Below are 24,760 nucleotides of genomic sequence, written 5' to 3' on the forward strand. Positions count from 1 at the left end.
ATCTCTCGAGTTATTCGGACTCCTCGTGGAAATGCTCTGCTTGTCGGAGTTGGTGGGTCTGGAAAGCAGAGCTTGACTAAGCTGGCATCATTCATAGCTGGCTACGATATGTTCCAGATCACATTAACAAGGTAGGCTGTCGAACAAAAACGTGGTTTGAGCATTTAGAATGAAAGAGCATGCATTTGGCTCATACGGAACTTGTTCTCCCTGGCATAGGTCTTGATCAGATCTTCCTTTTTTTTAAAAAAAAAAAGAAAAAAGTTTGATGCGAAGAAAGATGCCATGCCTGTTCAGGATATCAACTAAAGTTTTAACTTGTAAAAATCAAAACAAGGATACACAACCAATTACTAGTAGGGAAGAAAACTCTTTGTGTGCTAGTTCTCATGTTTAAAACATCTTTCTGGAAGAACAAGAACTCTGAGAAGAATATAATAATAATAATAATAATAATAATAATAATAATAATAATAATTTATTTATACCCCGCCCATCTGGTTGGGTTTCCCCAGCCACTCTGGGCGGCTTCCAACAAAACACTAAAATACAATAACCTATTAAACATTAAAAGCTTCCCTAAACAGGGATGCCTTCAGATGTCTTCTAAAAGTTTGGTAGTTATTTTTCTCTTTGACATCTGGTGGGAGGGCGTTCCACAGGGCGGGTGCCACTACCGAGAAGGCCCTCTGCCTGGTTCCCTGTAACTTGGCTTCTCGCAGTGTGGGAACTGCCAGAAGGCCCTCAGCGCTGGACCTCAGTGTCCGGGCAGAACAATGGGGGTGGAGACGCTCCTTCAGGTATACTGGACTGAGGCCATTTAGGGCTTTAAAGGTCAGCACAACACTTTGAATTGTGCTTGGAAACGTACTGGGCTCATGTTCATCAATCTGAAAAATGACAGGTGCCCCAACCCCTTTTCTCAGAAAGTCCTACCCGCCCCACATTGAGAGAGAGAGAGAGAGAGAGAGAGAGAGAGAGAGAGAGAGAGAGAGATATTTTATACCACTTTTTTCTAACTTAAAGGTTTGTGATGTTTCTTAATGAATCTAAAGGTTTATCGAGGTATGCATGCATGAGGCCCGCTCGTATGACAAAGGTTTCCAGCAAAGCATATTCCTTCTTTTCCCCTCAACTGTCCGCTGCAGACAGCAAGATGACTAACCTAGTTTTTGACAGGTGATGATGTGGAACAGAAAATCCAGTTGACTCACAAGTCATGCGCATTTAACTTGTGAAATCACAGTTTTACACACTTGGCCTGTTCTGCACACTTGGGATTCTGCACATCCTTACCAAGGAAGAGGTTCAACTGAGCTGAATGGCACTTACTTCTAAGTGAAGAGGCATAGGATTGTACTGTGTAGCTCAAAAAACAACAGCCAATAAAAGAAGAATAAACTTGGCAAAAAAAGCCATGTTTGCTGGGAGGCTCCTCTCCTTGCATGGATTTTTCCATTGGCACAGCCAGGGAGCTTCGTTTACCAATGCCCTTGTTTTTTCTCTTTCCAAAGGTCTTATAACACATCCAACCTAATGGAAGATTTGAAGCATCTGTATAGGACTGCTGGACAGCAAGGAAAAGGCATCAGCTTCATCTTTACAGATAATGAGATAAAGGATGAGGCTTTCTTGGAGTACATGAACAATGTCCTGTCTTCCGGAGAGGTACAATGTTGTTGTTGTTGTTTAGTCGTTTAGTCATGACCAGCTCTTCGTGACCCCATGGACCAGAGCATGCCAGGCACTCCTGTCTTCCACTGCCTCCCGCAGTGTGGTCAAACTCATGCTGGTAGCTTCGAGAACACTGTCCAACCATCTCGTCCTCTGTCGTCCCCTTCTCCTTGTGCCCTCCATCTTTCCCAACATCAGGGTCTTTTCCAGGGAGTCTTCTCTTCTCATGAGGTGGCCAAAGTATTGGAGCCTCAGCTTCAGGGTCTGTCCTTCCAGTGAGCACTCAGGATTGATTTCCTTCAGAATGGACAGGTTTGATCTTCTTGCAGTCCATGGGACTCTCAAGAGTCTCCTCCAGCACCATAATTCAAAAGCATCAATTCTTTGGCGATCAGCCTTCTTTATGGTCCAGCTCTCACTTCCATACATCACTACTGGGAAAACCATGACTTTAAGTATACGGACCTTTGTTGGCAAGGTGATGTCTCTGCTTTTTAAGATGCTGTCTAGGTTTGTCATTGCTTTTCTCCCAAGAAGCAGGTGTCTTCTAATTTCGTGGCTGCTGTCACCATCTGCAGTGACCATGGAGCCCAAGAAAGTAAAATCTCTCACTGCCTCCATTTCTTCCCCTTCTGTTTGCCAGGAGGTGATGGGACCAGTGGCCATGATCTTAGTTTTTTTGATGTTGAGCTTCAAACCATATTTTGCGCTCTCCTCTTTCACCCTCATTAAAAGTTTCTTTAATTCCTCCTCACTTTCTGCCATCAAGGTTGTGACATCTGCATATCTGAGGTTGTTGATATTTCTTCCAGCAATCTTAATTCCAGCTAGGGAGTACGATATTCCCCAAATCCACACACCCCTGCTGCTTTTTCGTTAGTTGCTCCTTCCTTCTGCCCTTGGTGACCAAACAGCCAAGAATTGGACTTGCAGAGGGAATGCTTCCGAATGATAGTCGGATTAGATGCTTTGCTTAAAGTTAGGGCAAGATGCTTTAATGGCAGATTAACCCATTAAGAAGCATTCGTATGTACACATACGAGGAAATCATCTCCGCTGAGCACAATGGAACCTACTTCTGAGTAAAAGTGCAAAGCTGTAAAGCTTTAGGCAGTTAATTAGGGGGATGCAGTTTTAATCAGTGGGAGCAAATCCTAATTGGTGGGACACACACATTTGTTTGTTGATGATATTTTGGTTCTTAGAATCCTAGAACTGTAGAGTTGGAAAGGGACTCTGAGAATCATCTAGTCCAAGCCTCTGAAATGCAGGAATGTGCAGCTGTCGCGTATAGGGATCTGCAACCTTGACATTATCAGCACCATGATCTCACCAGCTGATCTGTTAGTGTGTTGAAGTAACAGCAAGTGAAAAATAAAATTAAAGGTGGCGTTCTAACCATTAGTACTCTGTCTCCAGTATCTCAAAAAGACACCTCTGTTGATTTTTTTTGGCAATACAGTCATACCTGGGGTTAAATATGCTTCAGGTTGAGCGTTTTCAGGTTGCGTTCCGCGGCGACCTGGAAGTAACGGAATGGGTTACTTCCGGGTTTCGCCACTCGCGCATGCGCAGACGGTCAAAATGACGTCACGTGCATGCGCAGAAGCGGTGAATTGCGACCCGCGCACGCGAAAACATGCAGATGCGGGTTGCATTCTGCTCAGGATGCGAACGGGGCTCCGGAACGGATCCTGTTCGCATCCAGAGGTACTACTGTATATGAATTAATTGCTGATAGGTTAAAAATCAGATGCATAATCAACTGAAAGTTCCATAATCTTCTAGTAGCTGGCTGTAATTGAAATACATCAGTATTAAAGATAGATATTTTCACCCTAAGGTTTCCAACTTATTTGCCCGTGATGAAATAGATGAAATCACTGGTGATCTCATACCTGTTATGAAGAAGGAGCACCCACGCCGGCCTCCGACCAACGAGAACTTGTATGATTATTTCATGACTCGCGTGCGTCAGAACCTGCACGTAGTTCTCTGCTTTTCGCCAGTGGGTGAAAAATTCCGGAACCGAGCTCTGAAGTTCCCTGCGCTGATTTCTGGTTGCACTATAGACTGGTTCAGCCGCTGGCCGAAAGATGCTCTGGTTGCAGGTGAGTCTTAATGATTTGCCGATTTGCCGTAGATCAGATGCAATGGATCAGAGGACGAGCAAACTCTCAATGTTGTAGTCCAACTCCCGTCAGCCCCAGAAAGCATGGCCCATGGTCAGGGATGATGGGACCTATAGTCCAAAATGTCCAGAGGGCTGCAGGTTCGCCATCTTCAATAGATGATAGGTAATGGCTTCAGCAGTAGAAGGATTGTGCCTGTAGCAAATTGAACTCACTTTGGATCTGGTTCTCCTCCTGGAAATGAAGTTGGAACCTCCTTGGTGGCCTAATTTTTGAAAAATCGTGCCAAAATTTGATAGGATACCAAGGAACTTCTCTCACTGCATATAAAAAGTTGATCATGTCAGCATTTGTCCTCAAAAACATATGTAAAAGTTGATATTTTTTACATAGCTCACTAGGTTCTGGAAATGTTTGGGATGATTCAACGTGTCCTTAAAACACCTTTTCTAAGAATCCTCTAAGTAATCCTGCATAAAACTGCTGCTTTTAATATTTTAATCAGGGTAGGCAACCTAAGGCCCGTGGGCCGGATGCGGCCCAATCGCCTTCTCAATTCGGCCCACGGATGGTCCAGGAATCCGCATGTTTTTACATGAGGAGAATGTGTCCTTTTATTTAAAATGCATCTCTGGGTTATTTGTGGGGCATAGGAATTCGTTCATTTCCCCCCCAAAAATATAGTCCGGCCCACCACATGGTCTGAGGGACAGTGGACCGGCCCACGGCTGAAAACAGTTGCTGACCCCTGCCCTAAATGGCCTCAGCCTAGTAAACCTGAAGGAGTGTCTCCACCCCCATCATTCAGCCCAGACACTTAGGTCCAGCTCCGAGGGCCTTCTGGCAGTTCCCTCACTGTGAGAAGCAAGGTTACAGGGAACCAGGCAGAGGGCCTTCTCAGTAGTGGCGCCCACCCTGTGGAACGCCCTTCCAGCAGATGTCAAGGAAATAATGACTTTTAGTCAGATGACTTTTAGAAGACATCTGAAGTCAACCCTGTTTAAGGAAGCTTTTAATATTTGATGAATTATAGTATTTTAATATTTTGCTGGAAGCTGACCATAGTGGCTGGGGAAACCATATTATTATTTATTAAAATGTGAGAGGGCAGTCTGCATATTAGTGAATGAGAGAGCATTTATAAAACCTATTGCACATTTTAGTTTCTTTCTTAAAACAAGTGCCTTGATGTGAGAAATGCAAATGCCAGAAATAATGAGGCCCACTTACCTGTTCTCTCAGCACAGGGATTCCTAATCCCATCAAGACAAGAATACCAGCATAACTACCCAATAATTACAAAAAGAGGATTACCCAGCAGTGAAAAGAGATAAGCGCTAAGATGATTTCACTTCTGGGAGGATAACCAGAGAGCCCTGTGACATGCAAATTTTAAAAAGCCAGAAATAAGAACTTATAAAATTGAAAATCAGCAACAAGCAAGCATTGCCCAAACAAGTGCAGCAATTAAAAATTGTGATTTCTGTGGGCACACTGTTCAGTTATTTGGAGTGGCATGGCGGTCATTGGCTTAAAATTATTGATGTTGCAAAATTGCATGTACAGTGGTACCTCGGGTTAAGAACTTAATTTGTTCTGGAGGTCTGTTGTTAACCTGAAACTGTTCTTAACCTGAATCACCACTTTAGCTAATGGGGCCTCCTGCTTCCGCTGCGCCGCCGCTGCACGATTTCTGTTCTCATCCTGAAGCAAAGTTCTTAACCCGAGGTACTATTTCTGGGTTAGCGGAGTCTGTAACCTGAAGTGTATGTAACCCGAGGTACCACTGTATATCGTATCCGTGAATTACTGCTGGTGGGAAATCAGAAATGCATTGTAGTGCCTGAGCAAAAGTATGCCGTGTGAGGAAACAGAGGCTTGCACGTTGGGCCCAGCTCTCATGAGGCCAGGAATGACAGTTGACAAGGAGAGGAGAGATCCAAGAGAGTAGGGATGTAAGGGATCAATCTAGGATAACTTTCAGGATTGTCCAGGTTGGAGGAAGAGGAGGAGTTGGCTTGGTTATCCATGTTTTCTTCACAGTTCGTTTCTGGAGCGAGCTCAGTGGTGGCTGAAGTGAAATTAAGGGGGAAGCCCCTGAGGTAATTTCTCTGTAGCATTAAACCTGTAAATCAGGGGTAAGAGAGCCAGTGTGGTGTAGTGGTTAAGAGCAGTGGACTCATAATCTGGTGAACTGGGCTCGCGTCTCCGCTCCTCCACATGCAGCTGCTGGGTGACCTTGGGCTAGTCACACTTCTCTGAAGTCTCTCAGTCTCACTCACCTCACAGAGTGTTTGTTGTGGGGGAGGAAGGGAAAGGAGAATGTTAGCCGCTTTGAGACTCCTTAAAGGGAGTGAAAGGTGGGATATCAAATCCAAACAACAACTCCTCCTCTTCTTCTTCTTCTTCTTCTTCTTCTTCTTCTTCTTCTTCTTCTTCTCCATCTTCATCTTCATCTTCATCATCTACACTTGGTCCTTTGAACTTTCTCCAGGCCACTCCCCACTGTTTCCTCACTCTGAGTGTTTTTTGGGTGCCTGGAATTTTTTCTTGAACTCTAATAATGCTTCTTGCTTGTCAAGATGGGGAATTCAGAGGGGAATGAGAGTGCCTTTACAAGCTGGCCTACAGTCCAAAGGTAACATTAACCTTTGTTGCTCCACCCACTTTTGCCTTTGGTCCCGCCCCTTGCGGGCATCTGACCCTAAATGTCTGCCCGAAAGTGAATGTTGCTCAAAAACGTTCCACATGTCTGAGGTTTCTTCTGTACATAAACGAAGGAAACTCTTTTCCTTTCCCCTTCCAGTGTCTGAACATTTCTTGTCCTCCTACGAAGTTGACTGCACCGACGAGATCAAAAGTGAGATGGTGCAGTGCATGGGCTCCTTCCAGGACGGAGTTGCCGAGAAGTGTGTTGACTACTTCCAGAGATACCGCCGGTCTACACACGTGACCCCCAAATCTTATCTGTCTTTTATTCAGGGGTATAAAGCGATATACAAGGAGAAGCATGCTGAGGTGCAAACGTTGGCCAACAGGTGAAGAGTTTGCTTCGATATTTCCCCCTTCATTTACTCTTCTCTAAATATTTTTACACATTAGCCTGTATTCTCAGTACGACTTCTCGTTGGACTACTCTGAATTTTCACATTTGGGGCCAAACCAGAGAGTCAGGTGAAATGTACCTAAGAGTGTACGTGGTTTGACTGACTGTGCATTGCTCTGGTTGCCTTCGAGATGGAATATTGTAAATGTCAATAATAGTTACGTTCGGCCACAGTTGCTATATGTTGCAGTGATAATGTGTGTTAGCGGGGATGGTGCTGAATTGGTGAGTGATGCTGTACATTGTCAAAGAAAGGTGGCATGTGTCTCTGCCTTCCACCCCCTGGTGAGCTGCTAACAGATGCATTAGTTGAAAAAAATATATATCATAAATACTTTGTTTTCAAGATCTGAACTGTGAAATTTGATTGAGACTTCTGATCAGTTCACCTAATCCAGGTTTGAAAGATACTTGCGCCTTTTGGGGACTTCGATCCTGCTGGAATTTGTTTGTTTGTTTTTAATTCATCATCATCATCATCATCATCATCAATCTTTATTGCAGTCCAGAGACCCAACAAATCATTACAAAGCAATACACAATTTATACAGCCTACCTCCAGGTTAAACAAGCATTTTGTTCAGAATATAGGGATTATTTGTTCTTGCAACCACCGATAAAAACTTTGCCACTGCTAATGTTCTAGCATTTGTCCGGTCTTCCAATAGGAACCTGACATAGTGAGCCTCTGATTTTCCTGGGAAAGGTACCAGCAAGGGTAGTATCAGTTCAGCCCTGGCTTGCTCATATTTTGCACAATGCAACAAAATATGTTTTATGGAATCGATGTCTTGAGCACACGAGCAAAGTCTGTCCTGGTAGGGAACTCCTCTCAACCTGCCATCCAACACATCAGAAGGAACGACGTTTAGTCTGGCTTTGGTGAAAAGCCTTCGACAGTTTGGTACTGTCAGGTTTTTAATATAAGATGTTAACTTAAAGACATGCCCATATTGTACTCCTACTGCCAGCGGACTACAGACTGCGTGTGATTGAGATCGCAAGTCACTGTGTGCATTATCCCATAATCTTTGCTCTAACATCTTTTGGGCATCAATCTTTTTTAATTGATGTACATTAAAATACAGGATGAATACTGGACTGGAGAAGCTGAAAGAGGCCTCTGAATCAGTAGCTGCTCTGAGCAAAGAGCTGGAAGCCAAAGAGAAAGAGCTGCAGGTTGCCAATGAAAAAGCCGATATGGTAAGGCCAGCTTTGATTCTCATGCTTTAGTGGAAAGAGGAGTCATGGGGATCTTGTTGCTTGTTTATTGAAAAATGAAATGAAAAGAAAAACCCTTAAAGAAAATTAAATATTTTGCCCAGGAAACATTTCTACTGTAATAGCAAAGATCTCTTAAATTTGCTTTCTTTCTGTCGGCGTTTGGTTTCCTCAATAGGTGTTAAAAGAAGTCACTGTAAAAGCGCAGGCTGCTGAAAAGGTGAAGGCGGAAGTACAGAAAGTGAAAGACAAAGCCCAGGCTATTGTCGACAGCATTTCGGCAGACAAGGGTATCGCTGAGGAAAAACTAGAAGCCGCCAAGCCTGCCTTAGAAGAGGCTGAGGCTGCTTTGCAGGTTAGTGCAGGACAAGTGGAAAGTGTTAGCTATTTGTGATAAAATGGACGCCTTACACAAGATAAGATAAATCTTTTCTTGTCAGGAGAAGATCTGTCAGTGAGGATTCAATGATGTCAAACTGATGTTCAGATGTCAAACTGCACCTCCTAATTCTGTGCTGTTTTCAATACCCCAGACTATCAAGCCTGCAGACATTGCCACTGTCCGTACTTTGGGTCGACCACCTCATCTTATCATGCGCATCATGGATTGTGTGTTGCTGCTGTTCCAGAGGAGGGTAAACGCTGTCAAAATTGACCAGGAGAAAAACTGCACCTTTCCCTCCTGGCAGGAGTCCTTGAAGCTGATGACAGCAGGGAACTTCTTACAGAACCTGCAGGTGTGTCAAAGGTCTTGATCCGATCAGAACCAGAGACAGTGCGTGTGGGCCTGATGCATCAGAACAAAATATATTCAGCAAATTTTTGAAGCCCAAACACTGTAGATCTTCCTTTTCTTCTTTGGCAATCACTCGTAGATGAGTAAGATTGTCTTCTATAAACACGGTTTTAACAATGAGTCCGTATGTGACTGTGGAGGCCAATTCTGGATCCACACGTCCTTCCACAGTGGGGACATTGGTTTCCGGGTGGGAGTTGATCACGGTGAGGGTTTGCCAAGCGTGCCTTCCTCTTAGCATATTTCTCCCTTGCGTGCTGAGTTCGAGTGTCTTCAAAGCCCATGACAGCCTTGGTAAAGGCTGTTCTCCAACTGGAGCGCTCACAGGCCAGTGTTTCCCAGTTGTCGGTGTTTATCCTACATTACATTTGCCTTGAGACAACTGGAAGACAAATCTAGCCTCCCAAAGAATTTCCAACCTTTCCCCCAGCAGAGTACCTTCTCCCAAACCTATTTAAAGCATTTTTATCTGCTTTTCAGGTCTAGAAAACAGCCACACATCTGTAGATCACCTGATGTTGCATGATGTTGGGTAACAACTTCAAAGGAGCATGCTGCCAGCTGATTGGTGCTTACATTGAGCCTGGCAATGTCCATTGGTAGATGCTGTTCGAAAACAAACTGAACTGACAAATGGGCACCTACAAATGGACAATTTCAAAGGGGCTCACTGTCACTGCCGATCAGCTGATTTATGCTGTCAGCTAGCTCTGCTTGCCAAGAAACTATCAGAAGCACACTTTCAGCTCTTGATTGTTTCCAACCATAGAGATCCCTCAGCACTCAGGTGTATGTGTGTTAGCAACGTGGAATTTTATGCATACACATGGCCACTTTAGCATGCCACTATCTCATGTGAAAGGACTGTTGCATTCCCAGTAAATGCGCAGAGGATTTTGCCCCCAATTAATTCCTCCAGAAGTACTGTTAAAAACTAGGGGCCTGATTAAGATTCATGAAAACAAACAATCCCCAGTTCCAGGACTGGCCACGGTTTATTAAATTGGAATTCCCCTGAAGACCGTATATGTGGAAAATTAAATAGCCCAGGTTTTATTAACGCAGACAGCAATGTTACCGAAATAGTAGCTTGCGTTGACATAAAACAAGGTGTAAAATTCAGATTACAAAGGTGTAAAATTCAAGAACATAAGATGCAATGCAGAACAGGAGTGATTGTATTGCAAGTGCAATAAAAGGAAACAGCCTTAGGATGATTCAGGAGGCCAATTAGACACTTGGCCGAAATGGAAAACTGTGTTTACAAGAACAGCATGGACTTGCTAGGGAAGAAAGGAGATATGAAGGCATCACACAGGGTAATTCCATGGAGGTTTGGCAGGAGAAAAAGAGGACCTAGGACTGATTTAGAAGCAGCAACACTCTTGCGTGTAGGTATTTATAGGATTATTCAAATCACCGTCTACATCACACTAAAAGAAGTGATGAACTTGGTGATTGCTAAATTAGGATTTCTCCTCCCAGCAATTACAAAAGCATGACCTTAAGGAGGATATGTTATTGACGGTACATAGAATTTAAATAAAAAGTACACAGGGGGAGGGACGCAGGTGGTGCTGTGGGTTAAACCACAGAGCCTAGGACTTGCCAATCAGAAGGTTGGTGGTTTGAATCCCCGCAACGGGGTGAGCTCCTGTTGCTCAGTCCCTGCTCCTGCCAACCCAGCAGTTCGAAAGCACGTCAAAGTGCTGGTAGATAAATAGGTACCGCTCTGGCAGGAAGGTAAACGGCGTTTCCGTGTGCTGCTCTGGTTCGCCAGAAGCGGCTTAGTCATGCTAGCCACATGACCCGGAAGCTGTATGCCGGCTCCCTCGGCCAATAAAGTGAGATGAGCGCTGCAACCCCAAAGTCAGCCACGACTGGACCTAATGGTCAGGGGTCCCTTTACCTTTTACACAGAGCCTATTTAGCAAAACAGTTTCACAAGATGATGATATGATGAATGAGGCATATTTGGCGCAGCTTTTAAAATAGCCTTTAGTGACCCTTGAGATACTATTCTAAAGTCAATAGGGAGTCACCTAAGGTTTGCATCTCTGTTACTGTTTGCCTTTCTTAGTGTGAGCACGCTTCGAGATTAATTTAGGATGGTGAAAGTACACTTCATTTTGGGCGAGTCAGTGGAGCTAAACTATCTTTCCCGTGATATCTCTAGCAATTTCCAAAAGATACAATAAACGAAGAAGTAGTGGAGCTCTTGAGCCCTTACTTTGAAATGTCAGACTACAATATTGAGACAGCTAGGAGGGTTTGTGGAAACGTGGCTGGCATTTGCTCATGGACCAAAGCGATGGCTGCTTTCTTTGCAATCAACAAGGAAGTTCTGCCTTTAAAGGTAAGCGCAAATTAATAAGACAAAGCTGAAACTGGAGTGAAACCAAATCACCTGATGCATATGGTCTTGGGACATGCAGTGCAAGAAGCTGATTATTTGTCCTGATCTTCTGAGAGTCTTTCTTTCTTTCTTTCTTTCTTTCTTTCTTTCTTTCTTTCTTTCTTTCTTTCTTCCCCTTCCTTCCTCCCTCCCTTCCTTTTAGGCTAGATGTTCACGAGTCCTATGGTTGCAGAATGAACTGTGTCACTCCTCACCCCCAATTTATATACTGTATTTTTCACTCTATAGGACACACTTTCCCCCCTCCAAAAATTAAGGGGAAATGTGTGTGCATCTTAAAGAGCGAATGCAGGCTGCATGGCTAAGCCCAAAGCCAGAACAGGGAGACGAAGTGCTGCGCAGCGCTCTGTCTCGCTGTTCTAGCTTGGGGTTAGCTGCAGAGGCTACAAAGGCTGTCCCCGAAGCCAGAACAGGGAGACGGAGTGCTCCGTCTTGCTATTCTAGCTTGGGGATGGCTGCGCAAAGCCTCCGCAGGGCAGCGGGGTGCCTTCACCCTGCTGCCTTGCGGAGGCTACAAACGCTGTCCCTGAAGCCTCAAGCCTTTGGAGTGCAGCAGGAACTCGTGCTGCGCTCCAAAGGCTTTGGGTCAGCGAAAGGAACCTGAAGCCTTTGGAGTGCAGCATGAAGTCCCGCTGCGCTCCAAAGGCTTCAGGGATCTTTGAGGCTGGCGGTGGAGGAAAGCAGCGTTTCCCCTACCGCCAGCTCCACAAGCTTGGGGGGCAGCGGCAAGGCTGCGCGCAGCCTTTGCGCTGTTCCCCGACCTGCTCTTCGGGGCTGGCGGTGGGGGAAAGCAGCGCTTCCCCCCACCAGCCCCAAAGAGCAGGTCGAAAGGAGCCCGAAGGCTCCGGAGCCCAGCGGGAACTCCCGTCATGTTCCAGAGGCTTCGGGTTGCCTTCACTGAAGCCTGGAGAGTGAGAGGGGTCAGTGCGCAGCGACCCCTCTCACTCTCCAGGCTTCCAAGGTAGCCGCCTGAAGCCTCCAGAGCACAGTGGTAACTCCCGCTGCGCTCCGGAGGCTTTAGGTGAATGCACCTTGTTTTAGAGGGGGAGAACAAGAATTTTTTTCCCTCTTCTCCCCCTCCTATGGTCCAGTGCGTCCTATAGAGCGAAAAATACGGTACCTCTTAATCACAGTCGTCTCTACAGAGGAGACCTGATGCAAGGAGGTTAAAACAAGTTTAAAGCATAAAATCAGAATTCACTTTAAAAACCTGCTGGAATAACAAAAAGTCACCAGTAAGCACCGGACGTTCAAGGGGCGGGGGGGGGGCAAGGAGGGGCTGTCTGACCTCAACTGGAAGGGAGTTCAGCAGGATTGGGCCCACAGTAATGAGCACACAAATCTCCTTGTGGACATGAGCTGTGCATCTGCACCATGGGGGTATGACCACCAAACAGTGACTCTCCTCAAGACCTCAGTGATTAATTAGAGATATAAAGGACTGGGCAGTTCCTGACGTATCCAGGACCAAATTATTATGTTTCTACAAATTACTAATACTACGCTGAACATGGGCTGGTAATGCAAGTTTCTGAGCACCAGAGCATTTTCTACCAGTTGGAGCCTCTGGATGAGGCTCAAGGGTGCTCTTGTTCTTTGGGAAGGATTGCACATTTTTAAATGTTCCTCTACATATATACTTTTTAAAGCAAACCCTCTTTGCAAAAAGTAGAAACTAGCACAGCAGAGAGAATGTTTGGATCAGGCATCCCCAAACTCGGCCCTCCAGCTGTTTTGGGACTACAGTTCCCATCATCCCTGACCACTAGTCCTGTTAGCTAGGCATGATGGGAGTTGTAGTCCCAAAACAGCTGCAGGGCTGAGTTTGAGGAAGCCTGGTTTGGATGGAGCCTTCCTCATGTGCTGCATTTCGATTCGTAAGGAGTTGTTTGTTGCATTTATTCCAAAGGGGAGAATGAAAAATCTGCCTCCTGCAGTCCGTTATATGTGTAGGTCTGCTTACTGTCTCTTTTCAAAACAGTGTGGCCTTTCAGTATCATTAATACTGTAATCTGTAATACTGCATCAAATTTATTACCACTCCATTAAACATTCATTTATCAATGGCTACACTTACCACATGCAGTCAATTTTATGCTTTTTTTAAAAAAGAGCTTTGCCTGTTTTTCATATATATATATATATATATATATATATATATATATATATATATATACGTATATATTACAATCCTGTTTAGCAATTTATGACAGTTGTTCTCTGTGAATGGGTGTATTCTAGGCTAACCTGGCAGTACAAGAGAACCGTCTGGCCACTGCCATGTTGGATCTCCAAAAAGCTCAAGCCGAGTTGGATGCCAAACAAACTGAGCTAGATATTGTGCAGGCTGAGTATGAGAAGGCAATGAGAGAGAAACAGGTACGTCACTCTGCCCGGGAGGCGTTTCACAGAGAAAAGCATTTATTTTTATTATGCTTTTCAAGTTTATACATTTCACTTATTTTATACATTTCACTAATTTTACAATCATTTTGACATTTCAAAACTTGACTACCTTCCCCCTCTTTCTGCGGTTCCTTCAATTTATTTTTAATATCTTCTGCATTTCCAAATTAACTTAATTTGCTCATTTATTCGTCTTCTTTAAATAGATATTCTTATGAATAAGAATATCTTCTTATTCATCTATATAATATCTATGTAAGAATAGATATTCTTACAATAATCCTGCCAATGTTCTTATCTGTTTACAATTTGTCGGTAAATATTCAATAAACCATTTCCATTTTTTAAAATAAAAGGTTCGTTGTCTTGATTTCTTATTCTTCCGGTAAGTTTCACCATTTCTGTATATTCCATAAGTTTTTGTATCCATTCTTCCTTTGCTGGGACTTTTGCTTCTTTCCATTTTTGGGCAAGTAACATTCTTGCTGCTGTAGTAGCATACATGAATAAGTTTCTATACATTTTAAGTAGTTCTGTCCCTATAATTCCCAAAGAAAAGCTTCTGGGTGTTGTTTTTTTACAAAGGTTATTTTGAACATCCTTTTCATTTCATTATAGATCATTTCCCAGTAAGCTTTAACCTTCCTACAAGACCACCACATATATATGTACCCTATAGGATATTAAGCACCAGGTCAATGGCTGTCTTTCTTTTGTTTTGTTTTTATCACAGAGACAAGCATTGACCTGGTGCTTAATTTCCTATAGGGTGCATGTAGTCACTTGGCAAAGCCAAGATAGTTGGCATTGTTGTTGGGGATGCCCAACATTGGCATTGCTGCTGCTTACCTGAAAGGAGCTGGGTGGCAGCAAGGTTAAGGCTGCATGGGTAGTCCCAATTAATTTCAACACTGGTGCTTTATTGCTTTGTTAAAAAGGTAAAGGTAAAGGACCCCTGACAGTTAAGTCCAGTCGCAAATGACTGGGGTTGCGGCGCTCATCTCGCTTTACTGGCTGAGGGAGCCGGCGTTTGTCCGCAGACAGTTTTTCCGGGTCATGTGGTCAGCATGACTGAGCTGCTTCTGCCGAAACAAGAGCAGCGCACGGAAACGCCGTTTACCTTCCCGCCAGAGCGCTACCTATTTATCTACTTGCACTGGTGTGCTTTCGAACTGCTAGGTTGGCAGGAGCTGGGACCAAGCAATGGGGGCTTACCCTGTCATGGGGATTCGAACCGCTGACCTTCCGATCAGCAAGCCCTAGACTTAGTGGTTTAGACCACCGCGCCACCCGTGTCCCATGGCTTTGTTACTTGCCCATTAAACAAAAAGATATGAAATTGTATTTGAAAAGTAAGCCGTTTTAGTTGCATCACAACTGCCTTGAGCACCTCCTCCCCCAATTTATAAAACACTCCTGTGGTCACTAATGACTCTGATGAAGAGCTTTTGGTCTTAAACCAGCACAGTTAGGGGGACTTCCGGGTTGGCGCCATCGCCGAATGGCGGACTCCCTCCGAGCTCCGGAGGGAGCCTGCTCGGCAGGGGCTGGGTCCTACCGCATCGGCGACGCGGGGACCCTTAAAAACCACGGCCACGGAGGCCGTGGACATGGAGACTCGGCTGGCACTGCTAGCGCCCTCCCGACTCGTGAAGGAGCCTTTTTAAAGGCTACGGATCGGGTGCCGGGGAGAAGCGTGGTGCTTTGAGTCCTCTGCTATCCCTGCCGAGCGAAGCCGCATGCCATCCGGCGGAGAGCGCTGACTTCTTCCATTGAGAATTCGGATTTGTAACAACAACCCGTGAGTAATTTGGAAACCGGGTTTAAAAGGAGAAAAAAAGAATTTTTTTCGGATTTGATACGAGCGGGGGGGGGATCCAAAAAGGAAGTCAGTCCCCCTCCCTACTGTAAACCTTCCAAAACAAGGACTGGGAAACCAAGGTCCAAAAAGAATTGAATTGCTGATAAGAACTAAGATTCCACGATGGGAAACTACAAGAACTGCGCTGGAGGAAGAATTGAGGGAGAAGGAAAACGTAACCCCCCCCCCCTGGGAACCGGGGTGATTGAGGAGAGAGCCTGGCGAAAAGCGAAGGAGATTTTGACAGCTGTCAAAGTAGCTGTCAAAGTCCGAAATTTAAAGAGGACTTGATTATGAGGACTTTGCTGGTTAATTTTGTTACAATTTGTTACAATTTGTCAAAACTTGGATATAAAATGGCGAAAACATGGATAACAATCGGACTTTTGGACTAGAGAAAACAAAGTTACAACAATCCCCCTAGAGGAGTTTTGGGACATTACAAAGAAGGTCGTAAGTGGAAAAATACCATTGGAATTCTACAGGACTGGTTATCTTCTGGGAAAGCTGCGAAACGGAAACAATATTGTGTCTACAGGGTGTTTAGCTAAACAATAGAATTTTCTATTGAAGAAAGGAAGGGACTGAACGTATGTTTTTGTTCCTGAATAACAATAATCCCTGCAGACCTACTAAACTTCTGAATTAGAACGTTTTGGCAGCGGAACAAGAGGAAACTGGACTACAACTTGGAAAGAACAATGGGGGGAGCTTTATTAAAGATTGGAAATTAAATGGTTTTAAAAATAACTTTAAAAATAATTATAAAAAGAAAAAAGCCAGCAAGGAATCGGGGGGAAAATGTGATTTATGGACTTTAAGAATTCCAGGCAGACAATATGGATTAGTGGTCAGGGGGAAATTAAACCGGGGACGGGGGGGGGGAGAACTAGAATCCAAAGGCTTGTCAACTATTTTTTGAATTGGCTTTTTTTCATTTACTATACTTTTTATTCCTTGTTTCTTATTTCTTTATTGTGTGAGGTGTCTTTATCACTAAAAAAAAGGGGAAATTGTGGAATGGAAAGGGGGTGGGCCCTGGGGAGAGAACTTTTGTCTTTTATTAAGGGTACTGGTGAGGACTGAATAATTTTAAATTTAAATTTGAATAATGGTTTAAACAAATTAAGTTTTAATTAGAACTGAGAACTTGTGGAGCCAACAATATGATAGGGGAATATGGTAGGGGTGGGGGAAGGAGGGAGTCCCGGAAAGAGGGTGTTTGAAAAGAAGGCTTTGAATGTATTCTATTCTTTTTCTTTCTGTATCTCTGAAAATCTTAATAAATATTATTTAAAAAAAAAAAAATTAAACCAGCACAGTTAGAAAGCAGGGTGAATTCCTAAAATTCATGGATTATGCTGAAATGGCGAAATGGACTGTAAAAACTAAGAGATCAAAGTGTTGAACTGTTTATGGAAAACTGGAGGCCTTTTCTGAATGATCTGTCAAAGTATTTTGGTGATATGAAATCGGGGGCAGGATTCAAGAAATGAGCCACGGATAAAAAAAGACAAGACGGCATTAGGGGGTTTAGCAACAAGTACAATGCAGCAATTAAGGATAAGAATAAAAACATCATGGTGGGGCGGGGAGTCAAAAAGAAAAAATATTTAAGTGAATGATATATTGTATGTAAAGTATGTTTGTTAAAACCTTTGAAAAATCTAATAAAAACTAATATTAAAAAGAAAAAAAAACAGGTGCTTTGCTCACAGACTTGTTCTGTTTAGCTCATCCTCATCTTCCAGATGGTCAGTGCAAGAGCTACTTTGTAACTTTAAGAATGAGTGCCTGAATTTGCTTGTTTTCCTCTTCCCTCTTCATTCCTTTTCCCTTTTGTGTCATGCCTTTTAGTATGGTCAGCAGGCAGGTATACCATCTTGTTTTTATAGATTTTATCTGAGGCACTCCTGAGAGCATATTTGACTGAAGAGCTGGAAAAATGCTATAAACAAACAAACAAACAAACAAACAAACAAACAAACAAACAATCTGGGCACCCAGGCAAGCGCCTATCCTTGCGTTCAGTCCGGATTCAAAGTACTGTGGCTAGAAACTCTGTTCTTTTGCTAGAACTCCAATGGCAATGAAATTCTGCATCACAAGTATCTGCAGGAAGTAAATCCCGATGCAGTGAGAGCCAGTGTGGTGTAATGGTTAGAGTGTTGGACTATGATCTAGGGAGAGCAGGGTTCAAATCCCCACTCAGCCTTGAAGTTCGCTGGGCCAGTCGCTATCTCTTAGCCTAACCTACTTCACAGGGTTGTTGTGAGAATGCAATGGGGAGGGGGGAAACCCTGTACCCCACCTTGAGATCCATGGAAGATCAAGGTGATATATAAATGTAATAAATAGATAGGTGTGAACTATAGGCTGCTTATATCAATGGGAAGTGCATCATCTACAAAACACTATGCGCCATAAAACTGTTGCAGGTGGAATTTGGGTCAAGCTGTTTTCTCTACTTAGGCATGCTAATATATTTGCTTTGGGCAGACATTGCTCGAGGATGCAGAACGCTGCAGGCACAAAATGCAGACGGCCTCTAGTCTTATTAGCGGGCTAGCCGGAGAGAAGGAGAGATGGACTGATCAAAGTAAAGAATTTGCTGCGCAAACGAAGAGGCTCGTGGGTAAGGCGAATGCACTGCCATTTCTTTTCTTCTTCTTTTTGAAATATTTTTTATTCATTATGGAGAGCCAGTGTGATGTAGTGGTTAAGAGCGGTAGTCTCATAATCTGGTGAACCGGGTTCGCGTCCCCACTCCTCCACATGCAGTTGCTGGGTGACCTTGGGCTAGTCACACTTCTCTGAAGTCTCTCAGCCCCACTCACCTCCCAGAGTGTTTGTTGTAGGTGAGGAAGGGAAAGGAGATTGTTAGCCGCTTTGAGACTCCTTAGGGTAGTGATAAAGCGGGATATCAAATCCAAAACTCTTCATTTTTGCCATTAACAAATATCATCACAAATAAATCATAATCATATACACATAAATGTAAAAAGGTAAAGGACCCCTGGACGGCAAAGTCCTGTCAAAGGCGACTATGGGGTGTGGTGCTCATCTTGCTTTCAGATTGAGGGAACCGGCGTTTGTCCACAGACAGCTTTCTGAGTCATGTGGCCAGCATGACTAAACCACTTCTGGCACAACAGGACACCGTAACGGAAACCAGAGTGCATGGAAATGCTGCTTACCTTCCCACAGCAGCGGTACCTATTTATCTACTTGCACTGCCATGCTTTTGAACTGCTAGGTTGGCAGGAGCTGGGACAGAGCAATGGAAACTTGCCCCGCCATGGGGATTCGAACAGCCGACCTTCTGATTGGCAAGCCCAAGAGGCTCAGTGGTTTAGACCACAGCACCACCTGCATCCCTATATGCACATACACACACATATATGTCCCTATATACACAAAGGAATCTCTGAATTCCTGGGCTTCCCTCCACCCTTCCATGGTTTCCATCGTTATTCTTTTCCAACTGCATCTTATAATGTTCTCCAAATTTCCTTAATACTTAATTCTCACCATAGTTCTAGCTGCATTGCAAGTGTTTTTTTAGGATCCTGCCACTGTTTTTAATTGTTTGTTTGTTGTTGTTTAGTCGTTTAGTCGTGTCCAACTCTTTGTGACCCCATAGACCAGAGCACACCAGGCACTCCTGTCTTCCACTGCCTCCTGCAGTTTGGTCAAACTCATGTTGGTAGCTTCCTGAACACTATCCAACCATCTCGTCCTCTGTCATCCCCTTCTCCTTCTCCTTCTCCTTCAATTGTTTACAGTGTTCTTTTAAGTAACTTACGAATTTTCTCCATTCTTCGTTAAATTTGTTCTCTTCTTGATCTCTGATCTTCCCAGTCCTTTTCGCCATGTCGGCGTAGCCCATCATCTTTAGCAGCCAATCTTCTCTTGTAGGTACTTTATCTTTCTTCCATCTTTGGGCAAGGAGCATCCATGCAACTGTCGCAGAGTACATAAACAGTCTCTACTGCTCCTTTGGTATTTCTGGACCTAGAATTCCTAATAAAAAAGGCTTTTGATTTTTGTACAAAAGTAGTTTTAAACATTCCCCCCACCCCAACTCATTATAAATCATTTCCCAGTATGCTTTTGTCATCTTGCACGTCCACCACATGCGGTGAATGCACTGACATTTCAGCACTCTGTAAAATTGTCAGTCGCAATGGCTATGTTTCATCAACTGCGGACTGCAAGAACTTGTGTTATTGTCTAGCTGGGGACATTTTCAATGCCTTGGTTAAAAGCAATTGAGAGCTTTGCGATAACCTTGAATAGACGAGAGCTCTGGTAGCCTAAAGCTGCCTTTATCCAACTTATGTTCAAGTTTGCTTGAGCATATGAAAGATCACATCACAATACATTTCGTAGCCCTCTTAAGTGTCACAGGACTCAGTAATACAAACAACAAACAGGCTAATGCAGCCAGTCTTCTGAATGCCCTGTTTTATTTTAATTTTTGAAGGCATACTTCTTTTGGATAAGCTGTGACTGGCAGCAATGGGAGAGCAACAGTTCATCAGTGCTGACCCACTCCCATAGGCGGCAGTTAGGGATGGAAAGACCTGCCAATTTTGGGTCTTCATTTCTCACTTTTCCAATATTAAATTCAGTTCTTCCAAATATTAAATTCAGTTCTTCAGAATTTCGCAGCAATTTGCTGGGGGAGGGGAGGGCTCATGAAAATTCATCTGCATTTTGGTGTGAATTTCTCCTAATAAGCACATTTTTGTGGCCTGTTTGGATGAATGTTCCCATTACAGTCGTACCTCGGGTTAAGTGCTTAATTTGTTCCAGAGGTCTGTTCTTAACCTGAAACTGTTCTTAACCTGAAGCACCACTTTAGCTAATGCGGCCTCCTGCTGCTGCTGTGCCACCGGAGCATGATTTCTGTTCTCATCCTGAAGCAAAGTTCTTAACCCGAAGTACTATTTCTGGGTTAGCGGAGTCTGTAACCTGAAGCGTATGTAACCTGAAGCGTATATAACCCGAGGTACTACTGTACTGGACTCTACTTCCTTGAAGGTTTTTAAGTAGAGGCTGGATGACCATCTGTCATGCAGGCTTCAGTTCAGATTCCTGCATTGCAGAGGGTTGGACTAGATGACCCTTAGGTCCTTTCCAACTCTACAATGATTCCGTGATTTTTGCAAGCAGATTTTCCTAATATAATGCATTTTTATATGTTATTTTCACCTATGTATTTAATTTTTATACACACTTTCCCCATTCATATGCATTCTTGTCACCATTGTTTGGTTAGGAAATTGCATTGCAAAATTCAGATATGTGTGAATTTTGAAAGATGCCTGTATTTCGGTTCTCATACTGGTTCAAAAAGTGCAACTTTGAGAGACTGCAACGAGTGCACACTGACCTCCCACACTAGTATTTCAGAGGGTCCTTCAACCTTTCAGAACAGCTTTCCAGGGGGATCTGCAAAAACTAGCTCTCCTCTTTTTCCCGCTCATGAAAATTCTGGATCCAACATTCTAACACATTAGGTCTTGTTTCTGTATTCCGAGAGCATGTTTGCAATGAGAATATAACATCTGTACTGGCCATAATGCTTATTCTCATTACAAATGCCTCTTATGTGCTTTCTGTTCTGCATGAACAGTGATCAGATATTCACATAAATTGAGTGAGAGAGGCCCATTAAATCTTAGGGTTTTTTGCTTCTCGCTTCTTAGAGATATTTGTGTTTGTATTCACTGCAAGCACATGCAATTTGCTCAACAGCGCTTTGATATTGCTCCTTCAGCATTTATCAAATGTGATCTCTCTCTGTGTGTATTAATTTAGGGGATGTGCTGCTTGCCACGGCCTTTCTGTCCTATTCCGGTCCTTTTAACCAAGAGTTCCGAAATCTGTTGTTAACCGGTTGGCAAAAAGAAATGAAAACCAGAAAAATCCCATTTGGAAACAATCTGAATCTCACAGAGATGTTGATAGATGCTCCCACGGTCAGCGAATGGAACCTTCAAGGGTTGCCAAATGACGACCTGTCTATACAAAATGGCATCATAGTCACAAAAGCAGCTCGTTATCCTTTGCTGATTGACCCGCAGACTCAAGGCAAGATCTGGATTAAAAACAAGGAAACCAGGAATGAACTTCAGGTAAACCAGATTCCATTTTGCTTATATTCCTGCTCATTAAAAAAAGGCATTTTAGTCAGCAGTGATGAAAATGCGACCCGTAGCATGCATCACATATTCCAAAATAACATTTTAATAAAGAACGTATGGGTACTAAAAATGACTTTGGGTGCATTTTGTAAATAATCAATATTGGGATAGAAGACTGTGGCGTTCGTACAGAGCTCCTGGTCATTTCACAGACTATTGACCTGTACACTACTGCTTTATTCTTCCGCTGCCGCCAACCAGGTTTCTTCTGGTGAAATACTGAGTCTAGGTCAGGTTGTAAAGTCAACAACAAAGATTAAAGTTGAAGAACAAACAGGTTTTAAATATATTCAGAATGGTTTCTCAAATGCGCGCCCTTAACTAGATGTGGCACTATCTCACACTGTCACACTCTCCTCTCTCAGTTCTATCCCTGTCTCTCACTCTAGCTGTCACAACCGCTATGTTCGCCTTTTACGGGCTCTGTCTGGCTCTGACTGCTCTATCTCCCAGTGGTAAAGCCCCAGGGCTGAGCCTCAAAACCAGGTAGGCTCCGCCTCTGAGCTTTCTCATTGGTCAATCTACATTAACCATTTCCATCCCCCTGTACAAACAAAATCACAAGGAATGGGCAAACGACACAAAGACTAACTCCCTTTCTGTACATAACTTAGATACAGTATGAAGCAGAGTGCCTCGCAAAATAATAATAATAATAATAATAATAATAATAATAATAATAATAATAATTGTACCATGCCCGTCTGACTGGGTTGCTCCAGGCACTCTGGGTGGCTTCCAGCATATACAAAAACATAATCTAACATCAAACATTAAAAACTTCCCTGTCTTCAGCTGTCTTCTAAAGGTTGTATAGTTGTTTATTTCCTTGAGATCTGATGGGAGGCCTTCCACAGGGGTGACGTGACTACCAAGAAGGTCCTCTGCCTGGTTCCCTGTAACCTCACTTCTTTCAGTGAGGGAACGGCCAGAAGGCCCTCGGAGCTGGACCTCAGTGTCTGGGCTGAATGATGGGGGTGGAGACGCTCCTTCAGGTATACGGGTCCAAAGCAGTTTAGGGCTTTAAAGGTCAGCACTAAAGGGGAGCATGGGGCAGAGGAGAGAGTTGGTTATTCCCCTTGTGAGCAAACAGCTTAATAGATGGTCAGAATGCTTCTATTTTCAGATCACCTCTTTAAATCACAAGTATTTTAGAAACCACTTGGAGGATAGCCTGTCTCTTGGAAGGCCATTGTTAATTGAAGATGTTGGCGAAGAACTGGATCCAGCTTTGGACAATGTGCTGGAAAGAAACTTCATCAAAACAGGCTCTACATACAAGGTGAGGGAAGTAAAAATGTTCTTTAAACTTACCGTCTGCTGCATTAACAAAAGTGTAATTGCTTACATGGCAACTGTTTGAAATACCAAGTGTTGCTTTACTAAAGTAAAACAGTTGCGTGTCGAGACCCCGCAGCCACCCCCTTGTTAGGAAATAACTCACACAAGGACACAGATATTAGGTTTATGTTTCTGGGCAAATTTAGGGCATAACTTTATTGAATTACAGAATGTGAGCGGTATCGGCTTAGGCATTGATTGGACCCAACTATATCTGACTCCTGCCCGCTGCGCAGGAAGTCCAGTAAGGGTAAGCCACCGGTAGGGGGAGCCCTGTCGATGCGAACCAACTCAAGCTCCTCCCGGTGTTCCCGTGGGGGTCGTGTCAAGGCCCTAGCCCCCAACCAGGCTTCAGACAAGATCAACACCCCCGGATTCCTTTAACCGAAAACCCTTAAGCATGGAGGGGCAGGTGATGGCCACACCTCCCCTCCCCCCCACAAGGTCAAACAATGCCTAACCACAACCCTAACAAAGTTGTGATGATTGCTACGAGGTAGGTGAAAACCAAGTGGCCAATGCCAATTTGCCAAGTGGAAAAATTCCTACCAGGCCCCTCGGACAACCAAGGTGACTGACCGAAGTCCATAGCAAGGCCAGTGCCTAACCTGCAAATAGTGAGGGAGGGCAGGTGATTGAGGAAGTAAGCCAAAGAGGAAGTTCCCTGGCTTGCTCCTCGGTTTAAACTGGCCCGGCCACGCCCCCCCCAGCCAGCGGATTGGCTGGCCGGGCTCTAACATGGCTGGGATCCCCCAGGCAACGGGGGACAAAGTCCCCTGCCCCTGGTGGGGAGTGGGTGGCCACGCGGTCCACTGCAACTCCTCCCCACTGGGAAGTGGAGCGGATTAACAGAAGCTAGGTGTTGCACCCTCAATAACAAGCCGATGCTTGAAAGAGTACTACAATAAAGCTTTTTTGGGGGCTTCTAATTCTCTTCTACTCCCATCATCGCTTTTGTTAATTAGGTAAAAGTTGGGGATAAAGAAATGGATGTAATGAATGGCTTCAGACTTTATATTACCACCAAGCTCCCGAATCCAGCATATACCCCCGAGATTAGTGCTCGTACCTCCATTATCGATTTTACTGTCACTATGAAGGGTCTAGAAGACCAGCTTCTAGGGAGAGTCATTCTAACAGAAAAACAGGTAAGTGAGAAAGAATCTCTGACAATTCTGGAACTATCATTTGTACAGAGTTTTGTTGCCGTTTACCGTGGTGATTTGTTTCTGTTTTCTAACATTGGAATGATGAGCTTCACAGCTTCCTGAGATGTAGTGGGGACCAGACAAAACAACACTCCAGTAAAATAAGTGAGATACTTGAAGCAGAATCAACATAGTTCAGCAATGTTTTCTCTTTCATACATATCCTCTGCTTTCCCACCTACTATTTCTGTGTTTTTATATATATATATATATATATATATATATATATATATATATATATATATATTTAAAAACTTTTTTACATTGCATATGGACGTATGAATCTGCATGAGTCATGCCCATAGTCCATTTTGACTGACAGGTGGCACTTCAGGGCCCTTTCCCCATCCCTCCAACCTGAGGTTCTTTAACTGATGATGCTGTTGG

General features: G+C 43.8%; 1 protein-coding gene and 1 long non-coding RNA gene across 7 annotated transcripts in view; one reads left to right on the top strand and one right to left on the bottom strand.

Moving 5' to 3' along the window:
* The window catches only part of DNAH5 (dynein axonemal heavy chain 5), a 178,137-nt gene that overhangs the window by 112,158 nt on the left and 41,219 nt on the right, over positions 1-24,760 (top strand). For all 5 annotated transcript variants that reach the window (XM_053397140.1, XM_053397141.1, XM_053397142.1 and 2 more), the window contains 13 exons: positions 1-131; positions 1,515-1,668; positions 3,518-3,785; positions 6,613-6,844; positions 8,001-8,115; positions 8,312-8,488; positions 8,667-8,870; positions 11,106-11,285; positions 13,587-13,724; positions 18,112-18,247; positions 21,439-21,755; positions 22,951-23,106; positions 24,131-24,313. In XM_053397140.1, the coding sequence (XP_053253115.1) occupies positions 1-131; positions 1,515-1,668; positions 3,518-3,785; positions 6,613-6,844; positions 8,001-8,115; positions 8,312-8,488; positions 8,667-8,870; positions 11,106-11,285; positions 13,587-13,724; positions 18,112-18,247; positions 21,439-21,755; positions 22,951-23,106; positions 24,131-24,313 (2,391 nt within the window). The remainder of the gene's footprint in view (positions 132-1,514; positions 1,669-3,517; positions 3,786-6,612; positions 6,845-8,000; positions 8,116-8,311; positions 8,489-8,666; positions 8,871-11,105; positions 11,286-13,586; positions 13,725-18,111; positions 18,248-21,438; positions 21,756-22,950; positions 23,107-24,130; positions 24,314-24,760) is intronic.
* Positions 82-24,334, bottom strand: LOC128417916 (uncharacterized). Of its 2 annotated transcripts, none has more exons than XR_008331607.1 (4): positions 24,235-24,334; positions 21,575-21,718; positions 19,418-19,635; positions 82-136 (listed from the first exon to the last, which is right to left on the bottom strand). It is a non-coding gene; the product is annotated as an uncharacterized LOC128417916 (long non-coding RNA). The 2 variants fall into 2 exon arrangements; XR_008331606.1 differs by lacking the exon at positions 82-136 and adding an exon at positions 10,874-11,277 and having other exon boundaries at positions 24,235-24,333.

Source organism: Podarcis raffonei, chromosome 7, assembly GCF_027172205.1.
Source record: "Podarcis raffonei isolate rPodRaf1 chromosome 7, rPodRaf1.pri, whole genome shotgun sequence".
NCBI lineage: Eukaryota > Metazoa > Chordata > Lepidosauria > Squamata > Lacertidae > Podarcis > Podarcis raffonei.